This window comes from Blennius ocellaris (genome assembly GCF_963422515.1).
Source record: "Blennius ocellaris genome assembly, contig: SCAFFOLD_347, whole genome shotgun sequence".
Taxonomy (NCBI): Eukaryota; Metazoa; Chordata; class Actinopteri; order Blenniiformes; family Blenniidae; genus Blennius; species Blennius ocellaris.
The window spans coordinates 7501-17500 of NW_027662001.1; the positions used below are offsets into that span (position 1 = coordinate 7501).

Consider the following 10000-nt stretch of genomic DNA (forward strand, 5'->3'; position numbering starts at 1 on the left):
TGGAGGGTTGAGGGTTCGAGTCCCGCCTCCACTTCTCCAGTCTGGACTGTGTGTGTGTGTGTGTGTGTGTGACTGTGGTCACAGTGACACCTGGTGGCCACAGTCAGTACTGAACAGACTGACAGGAGCTGAGCTTCATCCAGGAGCCAGACCCCACCCCCCCCCCCCCCGAAATATTAAACTCATCTTTTAATTCATGTTCTTCTTCATGATGCTCCATCAGACCTCCACCCCCCCAGGTTCCCTCTCCTCCACCCAATCAGAACCCCCCCAGGTTCCCCCCCTCCACCCAATCAGACCTCCACCCCCCAGGTTCCCTCTCCTCCACCCCCCAGGTTCCCCCCCCTCCACCCAATCAGACCTCCACCGCTCAGATTCCCTCTCCTCAACCCATCAGACCCCCCCCAGGTTCCCCCCCTCCACCCAATCAGACCTCCACCCCCCAGGTTCCCTCTCCTCCACCCCCCAGGTTCCCCCCCCTCCACCCATCAGACCCCCCCAGGTTCCCTCTCCTCCACCCAATCAGAACCCCCCCAGGTTCCCCCCCTCCACCCAATCAGACCTCCACCCCCCAGGTTCCCTCTCCTCCACCCCCCAGGTTCCCCCCCCTCCACCCAATCACACACTGCAGACTGGGCACTATGTACAGACTTTATTCCTCCACTACTCAGGACGGGGGGGTTCTGTGGGGCTCAGAGGAAAGTGTTGGACCCGTCGGTTCCACCAGAACCTGCAGCAGAAGGTTCTCCAGAGGTTCTGCTGCAGGAGGAGCAGAACCACAAAACTAGAGACACAAATAAATAAATAAATAAATAAAGAGTGACAGGCTGGAGGGGGACGAGGGGGGGTCCTGTTAAAGTGCTGAGATGCGATGAGGAGCAGCAGGAGCAGCAGGAGCAGCAGCAGCGCCTCCTCTAGCTGACGGAGGTCAGCCTGGCCCAGGGGGTGGTGCCTCGGACCGCCAGAGGAGGGTTGTTGGCGAAGACGTGGTCACAGAGCTCCTCCAGAGGAGGCTCGGGGTCAGAGGTCGCCAGCTGGGCCGCCTCCTCCACCTCCTTCCTGATGTCCAGGTCCATCTCCTGGAGGGGGGGGGGGGGGCAGAGGGGGGGGTTAATGGTTTACACACACACACAGACCAGACTGAGGGTGCGTTTGTTCCGCTCACCTTCAGCTCCTCTGCAGACGCCATGTTGTTGCTCAGCAGGCGCTCCTTCAGCAGGGAGATGGGGTCGTTCTTACTGCGCACCTCCTGGATCTCCTCCCGGGTGCGGTAGCTGCAGGAGGGGGCGGGGCAGGGGGGGTAGAGCGGGGAGGGGGGGGGGGTTAACTTGGGATACCTGGGTGTCCTCAGGATAGCGTCTTCCCTGGACTAGCAAGCGAGCGGCTAATGTTCTAGTGGAGCTCCATGGAGCAGGAGACCTCTCCAAGATGGCGGCGCTGCAGGAACGGCACCGGTGCCGATAGGCCGCGTGGCTTCTAGTGTTATAGATCTACGCCTGATAGTGTTATAGACCTACGTCTGATAGTGTTATAGACCTACGCCTGATAGTGTTATAGATCTACGTCTGATAGTGTTAGACCTACGTCTGATAGTGTTATAGATCTACGTCTGATAGTGTTATAGATCTACGTCTGATAGTGTTAGACCTACGTCTGATAGTGTTATAGACCTACGCCTGATAGTGTTATAGATCTACGTCTGATAGTGTTATAGACCTACGTCTGATAGTGTTATAGACCTACGTCTGATAGTGTTATAGACCTACGTCTGATAGTGTTATAGATCTACGCCTGATAGTGTTATAGACCTACGTCTGATAGTGTTATAGATCTACGCCTGATAGTGTTATAGACCTACGTCTGATAGTGTTATAGATCTACGCCTGATAGTGTTATAGATCTACGTCTGATAGTGTTATAGACCTACGTCTGATAGTGTTATAGATCTACGCCTGATAGTGTTATAGACCTACGCCTGATAGTGTTATAGACCTACGTCTGATAGTGTTATAGACCTACGCCTGATAGTGTTAGACCTACGTCTGATAGTGTTATAGATCTACGTCTGATAGTTATAGACCTACGTCTGATAGTGTTATAGACCTACGTCTGATAGTGTTATAGACCTACGTCTGATAGTGTTATAGACCTACGTCTGATAGTGTTATAGACCTACGTCTGATAGTGTTATAGACCTACGCCTGATAGTGTTAGACCTACGTCTGATAGTGTTATAGACCTACGTCTGATAGTGTTATAGATCTACGTCTGATAGTTATAGACCTACGTCTGATAGTGTTATAGACCTACGTCTGATAGTGTTATAGACCTACGTCTGATAGTGTTATAGATCTACGTCTGATAGTGTTATAGACCTACGTCTGATAGTGTTATAGACCTACGCCTGATAGTGTTATAGACCTATGTCTGATAGTGTTATAGACCTACGTCTGATAGTGTTATAGACCTACGTCTGATAGTGTTATAGACCTACGTCTGATAGTGTTATAGATCTACGTCTGATAGTGTTATAGACCTACGTCTGATAGTGTTATAGACCTACGTCTGATAGTGTTATAGATCTACGCCTGATAGTGTTATAGATCTACGTCTGATAGTGTTATAGACCTACGCCTGATAGTGTTATAGACCTACGCCTGATAGTGTTATAGATCTACGTCTGATAGTGTTATAGATCTATAGGTCTAGAAAAGACCTGAAGTTCTTCAAGCTTCAACGTCGTCTCCTCGTCCGCGTGAGAGCAGAGAAGAAGAACCACGGAACAAATCACACTTCTGGTGTTTCACCAATAACCCCTCCCTCTCCATAGCCCCGCCCCCTCTCCATAGCCCCGCCCCTCCTCCACTCAGCACTTCTTGAAACACATCTCAGAGTAACAGAGTAAACCCTGCAGGGACGTCCTGGTTCTCCAGAGGTTCTCCAGAGGTTCTCCGGAGGAGAGCTCACCTCACGCCGGGGTCGCTCATGCTGTGTCCATGGTAACGGTAGGTCTGCAGCTCCATGACGATGGGACCCTGAAACACACGGCGGCCACGACAGCTGAAGCTCCGCCCAGTCGGAGGAGGAGGGGGAGTGGGCGGAGCTTCAGCCAGGAACTCACCTTCCCTGACCTGCAGTGTTCCGCCGCAAACCTGGTGGCTTCACGCACACACAGCACGTCCATCCCGTCCACCTGGGGGGGAGGGGGAGGAGTCATGAGGGGGAGGAGCCAGGAGGGGGAGGAGCCAGGAGGGGGAGCAGCTGCTTGTGTGCAGTATCATACATGACCACCAGGGGGCTGACTGGATGTTCACACCTGTTACTGCAGGAGAGACCTGGTCCTGGTCTCTCCTGGTCTCTCTGGGTCCTCTGGGCCGGCTGCAGCCCACCACAGGGAGCAGCGTCTGCCCCGGACCACCACCACCCCCCCGCCCCAGGTCCTCACCCGCAGCCCGGGGATGTAGTCCCCCCTCCGGTAGTACTCGGTGCTGGCGGCGGCGCGCTCCACCGACGTGCCCATGCCGTACTGGTTGTTCTCGCAGACGAAGATGCAAGGCAGCTTCCACAGCGCCGCCATGTTGTAGGCCTCGAAGATCTGGCCCTGCAGGACCCAGAGGAGGACAGGGTCAGGGTCCGGACTGGGACCGGGACCCCCCCTAGAGGTTCAGAGCAGGTCTCACCTGATTGGCTGCTCCGTCCCCGTACAGCGTCACACACACCTGCTGGTTTCCCTGGTACTGACAGGCCAGAGCCACGCCGGCGCCCAGGGGAACCTGTGGGGGGGGGGGGAGGGAGGAAGGGGGGGTCAGCAGGTCAGTAAACTCAGACGTGACTCGCCAGCTCGCCGTGCCGTCACCTGAGCACCCACGATCCCGTTCCCGCCGTAGAAATTCGGCGCGTACATGTGCATGGAGCCTCCCTTCCCTTTGGCCACGCCCCCTTTGCGACCTGCAAGGGTGGGGGGGGAGACATGAGGCGTCAGCGCCTCCGCCGCCGATTGTCCAGGCGACGAGGCGTCTCACCTGTGAGCTCGGCCAGGATCTGCCTCACCGACACGCCGCGGGTGAAGGTGTAGCCGTGGGCGCGGTAGGCGGTGATCAGGTGGTCGGGACGGCGTGATGGCGGCCTCGATTGCCCGCCGCACACGCCTCCTGCAGGACGGACAGGGGAGGCGCGCTTCATATACTCCAGAGGGGAAACCACACGGCCTTGGGGGGGGGGGGGGGCGGAGCCACGGCGCCCCCGGTGCTCACCTGGCCGTCGTACAGGTGGCAGAAGCCCCTGATGACCTTCTGCTTGTACAGCTGGTCGGCCTTCAGCTCCATGCGCCGCACCGTCTGCATGCTGCGGTAGTACTGCAGGCCCTGCTCCCGCGTCAGCTCCGCCTCCACGGGAGGCCCCGCCTCCAGGAGGTGCAGGTCGCACTTCTGCAGGGAGACACACGGGGAGTGGGCGTGGACCGAGGCCTCTGATTGGCCGGCGGTGCTGCAGGTGGAGGCCGGACTCACCTTGATGTCGAAGGTCGCCCGCGGCGTGAAGTCGGCGAAGGACCGCGACGCGACGACCCGGGCGGCCTGCGGCGGGACGAGACGGAGACGTCAGTGGAAGAGCGCTGTTACCACGGCGACGGGTTCAGGTGGAAGTGGTGTTTTTGGGGTTAGTTTCCACGACAACGTGGCCCGTGTTCTCCCAGTGTGTGTGTGTGTGTGTGTGTGTTTTCATTCAGCAGCTCCAACTAGTGGACCAACAGGAAGCCAACTTCTTATTCATGCAGTCGCCATGGAAACCTACATCGTTTTCAGAAAGTCGTGCAAAACCTGTGTGAAGTGAAAACGCGAAAGACGGTGTTTTCACTTGAAGCGTCGCCGTGGGAACGAGACGGCGCGTCCCTGAGCGGCACCGTACGGCAGTGACCTTTGACCCCGGGCCTCCCGTTAGTTGTCAGGCGTGTGGGGGGGGGGGGGGGGGGGGGGCAGCCTGTTAGTCAGCACACAGACATGGCGGAGGCATCATCAGGGTCTTACTGGGCTGCTAACCGACTCCCTGCCTCCCCCTGGTGGAGGGCCCGGCGGCGGCGGGGGGGGACGCGAGGCTGACGTACTCTGACAGGCCAACCAGCAGCTGGGAACACAGGAGCCGACCAATCAGAGCACAGCGCAGCCAGAGGGGGCGGAGCCTACAGGTGAGACGGCAGAACGCCGAGGGGCTGCGGCGGCGGCTCCCCGCTGTGAGCCTCATGGTCAACACACACACACACACACACACACACACACACACACACACACACACACACACACACACACACACACACACACACACACACACACACACACACACACACACACACACACACACACACACACACGAGTTTCATTTTGAAACATGTCTGGCTGTCAGGTCGAGGCTACGACACGAGGAGGAGCAACAGGAGGAGCAGCAGGAGGAGGAACAGGAGAAAGGAGTCGGAAGAGGAGGAGGAGAAGAAGCAGGAGGAGGAGGAGAAGCAGCAGGAGAAACAGGGGGAGGAGGAGCAGGAGAAACAGGAGGAGGAGAAGCAGCAGGAGAAACAGGAGGAGGAGAAGCAGGAGGAGAAACAGGAGCAGGAGGAGCAGCAGCAGCAGGAGGAGGAGCAGGAGCAGGAGGAGCACAAAGACTAACAGGAGAAAGGAGTCGGTGTTTGCGGCTGCTTACCTCCGACACTGTTGGGGCTTCCTGAGGTTCAGGTGGGGGAGACGAGGGGGAGAGAGGGGGGGTGGGGGAGGGGAGAGAGAAGCAACACATGAGTGTGGGTTGTTGTGTGAGCAGGAGGAGCAGGAGGAGGAGGAGCAGGAGGAGATCAGGGACGCAGCAGAGCTCCTCCAGTCAGACACAGAAGAATGAAGATTATAATGAGAGTAGATGGACTGACTGGAGGACACACACACACACACACACACACACACACACACACACACACACACACACACACACACACACACACACACACACACACACACACACACACACACACACACACACACACACACACACACACACACACACACACACACACACACACACAGAGCTAGCAGCCGTTAGCACTAGCAGCAGAAGGTCAGGGAGCTCAAGGCTGGCCCCGTTAGCCCGGCTCGGCTCGGCCCGGTACCGGTACCGGGGCTCCGGACTCACCGCGGTCCTGCCGGTGACCCTGAGCAGAGCGTTGGACAGGAGGGCCAGCATGGCTTTCATACCGAGGACGACCGACACCAGATTAACGGCGGCGCGCTCACTGCTGCATTCACTTCCTGTTGCTATCACTTCCGGCAGCTAACACTTCCGGTTGCTAATACTTCTTCTTCTTCTTCAGAGGAGTCATTTTTCATTATACTGTATTACCGAATACATTTTTTGTTACAAATATCTTTGATATTTTCTGATAATAACATTGGCGATAGCTACAAAGGTAGATAAAAGTGTATCTATCAATCCAGCGTTTGTCCATGTGGAGTTCATAGAATGTGACGTCATTGGCAAGCGCAGCCATAAGCCCCGCCCCCCGGACAGAGCTGGTAGTTACACAAGCTGCTAACAATTTCCATAGATAATCAATGCATCTATGTCTATATGTCCATGAACTGTTCGATGTTTTCAATTCAACTTTATTTGTGTGGCACCGAATGCAAGACGTCGTTTCAAAACACTTTTACAGAGAAAAAAACTAAACAAGGTGAATAAAAACGACCAGCAAAGATAAAAGTGTCTTTATTTGGTGCTTCTGAGTAAACATGAAACAGACAACCGGTCCGTCAGGGAACAGCTTCCCCCTGCAGACCTTTATGATGTAACACAGGAGTGAGCGTAGCTCAGTAACAGAACCAGGACCAGGACCAGGACCAGGACCAGGACCCCCTCACAGCTCCGGGACCGTCTGGTTGAAGTGTCTCTTCCCGTCCAGGTACAACATCGACTCTGCAACAGAACAACTGGTCAGTGTTGCTAATGACAACAGCCTCCAAGGCCCCGTTTCCATGACAACGTGTTCAGTCAACTCATCGTTTTTCTGAAATTAAAACTAATTTCAGAAAAGTTTAGTGAGTAGAGGAGGAGTAGAGGAAGACAGGAGGAGTAGACGTAGAGAGGAGGAGCAGAGGAGGAGGAGAGGAGGGGCAGAGGAGGAAAGGAGCAGTAGAGGAAGAGAGGAGGAGAGGAGGAGTAGACGTAGAGAGGAGGAGCAGAGGAGGAGGAGAGGAGGGGCAGAGGAGGAAAGGAGCAGTAGAGGAAGAGAGGAGCAGAAGAGGAGTAGACGTAGAGAGGAGGAGCAGAGGAGGAAGAGGAGGAGGAGAGGAGCAGTAGAGGAGGAGCAGAGGTGGAGTAGAGGAGGGGCAGAGGAGGAAATGAGCAGTAGAGGAGGAGGAGCAGCCGTAGAGAGGAGGAGCAGAGGAAGAGAGGAGGAGGAGCAGAGGAGCAGTAGAGGAGGAGCAGAGGAGGAGTCCCCTCACCTCCGTAGGTCTTGGGCACCACCCGGGGGACGAGGCGGTCGGAGCAGAAGGTGAAGTGGAACACGTTGGTGGTGTTGTGCTGCTGAGTCAGCGGGTCGAACACCTCACTGTGAACCCTCACCTGGATGTACCCCGCCTGGGTGTAGCACACCTGAGACACACACACACACACACACACACACACACACACACACACACACACACACACACACACACACACACACACACACACACACACACACACACACACACACACACACACACACACACACAGTTTGTGTTAGTTAAAGGGGAGTATGGAGGAGGTAGCAGGTACCATGTAGCAGCTACCATGTAGCAGGTACCATGTAGCAGGTACCAGGTACCATGTAGCAGGTACAGGTACCATGTAGCAGGTACCATGTAGCAGGTACCCCATGTAGCAGGTAACCATGTACCAGGTACCATGTAGCAGGTACCAGGTACCATGTAGCAGGTACCAGGTAGCAGGTACCATGTACCAGGTACCATGTACCAGGTACCATGTACCATGTAGCAGGTACCAGTACCATGTACCAGGTAGCAGGTAGCAGGTACCAGGTAGCAGGTACCATGTAGCAGGTAGCAGGTACCAGGTACCATGTAGCAGGTACCAGGTAGCAGGTACCAGGTAGCAGGTACCATGTAGCAGGTAGCAGGTAGCAGGTACCAGGTAGCAGGTACCAGGTAGCAGGTACCATGTAGCAGGTAGCAGGTACCAGGTAGCAGGTACCATGTACCAGGTACCATGTAGCAGGTACCAGGTAGCAGGTCCCAGGTAGCAGGTACCAGGTAGCAGGTACCATGTAGCAGGTACCATGTAGCAGGTACCATGTAGCAGGTAGCAGGTACCAGGTAGCAGGTACCATGTACCATGTACCATGTAGCAGGTAGCAGGTACCAGGTACCAGGTACCATGTACCAGGTAGCAGGTAACACACCTGAGACGACAGCATCAACAGAGAACCGATCTCCACCGGCTTCTGGAACAGGATGTCGTCCACGGCAACCAGGCTGGGCCGGCACCCCCTGGAAGATCAACAGGGGGGTCAGGAGGAGTGTGTGTGTGTGTGTGTGTGTGTGTGTGTGTGTGTGTGTGTGTGTGTGGTGTGTGTGTGTGTGTGTGTGTGTGTGTCTGACCCGTAGGACGAGGCGTTGGCCCAGCCCAGCTCATAAGCCTTCCTCATCAGGAACCCTCCGAAGATCCTGTTGAAGATGTTCCTCTCCTGGTGAACACACACACACACACACACACACACACACACACACACACACACACACACACACCACACACACACACACACACACACACACACCACACACACACACACACACACACACACACACACAGGTGTTCAGACCGGGTCCGGGCCGTCCAGCGTGACCTCTGACCTCTGACCTCTGACCTGAGGGTGGCAGATCTCCAGACCCTTCAGCTTGGCGTCTTCCATCCACACCGAGTCTGGAGGCAGGACCCTGCTGCGGAAACTGACCGTGCTGCAACAACAACAACAACAACAACAACCTTAACAACAACATCAACAACAACAACAACCTGAACAACAACATGAACAACAACAACAACCAGTCCAGGGTGTGTAGTGAGAGTTGTGTACTTTGAGTCCAGGGTGTGTAGTGAGAGTTGTGTACTTGAGTCCAGGGGCGTGTAGTGAGAGTTGTGTACTTTGAGTCCAGGGCGTGTAGTGAGAGTTGTGTACTTTGAGTCCAGGGCGTGTTAGTGAGAGTTGTGTACTTTGAGTCCAGGGTGTGTAGTGAGAGTTGTGTACTTTGAGTCCAGGGTGTGTAGTGAGAGTTGTGTACTTTGAGTCCAGGGTGTGTAGTGAGAGTTGTGTACTTTGAGTCCAGGGTGTGTAGTGAGAGTTGTGTACTTTGAGTCCAGGGTGTGTAGTGAGAGTTGTGTACTTTGAGTCCAGGGCGTGTAGTGAGAGTTGTGTACTTTGAGTCCAGGGTGTGTAGAAACAGACTGTGGATCAGTTTCCTCTCTTCGTCCGTCGGAGCGACTTTCAGTAAGGAGGCGGTGCTGAGCTCCACCCGGCGGGACCTGTTGGCTGGAGCAGGGGGTCACACACATAAATAAACAAACAACCACACACACACACACACACACACACACACACACACACACACACACACACACACACACACACACACACACACACACACACACACACACACACACACACCTTCCCCCTGCTGCAGCAGCTTCTCCTCTTCAGGTCCATCAGGTTCAATCGGGTTCACAAAAGCGGCTCTGAAGGAATAAAGAAGAGCTCTTGTTTGTGATTGGTCGATTCCTGAGTGTGTGTGTGTGTGTGTGAGTGTGTGTGTGTGTGTGTGTGTGTTAACTTCACCTCTTGTTCTCCGGGTCTCGAGCCACCATGACGAAGGTGGCGTCCAGGACTGGAGCGTAGAGTCCATCTCTGTACTGCAGGAGGAGAGATTATAGAGCATCTTCCTCCTCTAATCCAGATTATAGAGCATCT

At 55.1% G+C, this 10000-nt stretch overlaps 2 protein-coding genes across 2 annotated transcripts in view; both read right to left on the minus strand.

Annotated features, from left to right (window-relative positions):
* Positions 1-680: 680 nt before the first annotated feature.
* On the minus strand, positions 681-6276 carry LOC308148450 (pyruvate dehydrogenase E1 component subunit alpha, mitochondrial-like). Its single transcript, XM_080521915.1, is given in 14 exon segments — positions 681-1079; positions 1166-1274; positions 2968-3035; positions 3122-3193; positions 3446-3601; positions 3681-3773; positions 3857-3948; positions 4023-4107; positions 4109-4132; positions 4134-4151; positions 4254-4427; positions 4509-4574; positions 5692-5712; positions 6169-6276. Coding segments are annotated over 14 exon segments (1203 nt in total). The 5' UTR covers positions 6229-6276; the 3' UTR covers positions 681-914.
* Positions 6277-6725: 449 nt separating this feature from the next.
* The window catches only part of acot9.1 (acyl-CoA thioesterase 9, tandem duplicate 1), a 7435-nt gene continuing 4160 nt past the window's right edge, over positions 6726-10000 (minus strand). Inside the window, exons 9-16 of the mRNA XM_080521916.1 lie at positions 9869-9942; positions 9701-9768; positions 9454-9565; positions 8903-8993; positions 8637-8722; positions 8438-8525; positions 7479-7629; positions 6726-6948 (exon numbers count right to left, since the gene is read on the minus strand). Coding sequence (XP_080378042.1) covers positions 6890-6948; positions 7479-7629; positions 8438-8525; positions 8637-8722; positions 8903-8993; positions 9454-9565; positions 9701-9768; positions 9869-9942 — 729 coding nt within the window. The 3' untranslated portion in view covers positions 6726-6889. The remainder of the gene's footprint in view (positions 6949-7478; positions 7630-8437; positions 8526-8636; positions 8723-8902; positions 8994-9453; positions 9566-9700; positions 9769-9868; positions 9943-10000) is intronic.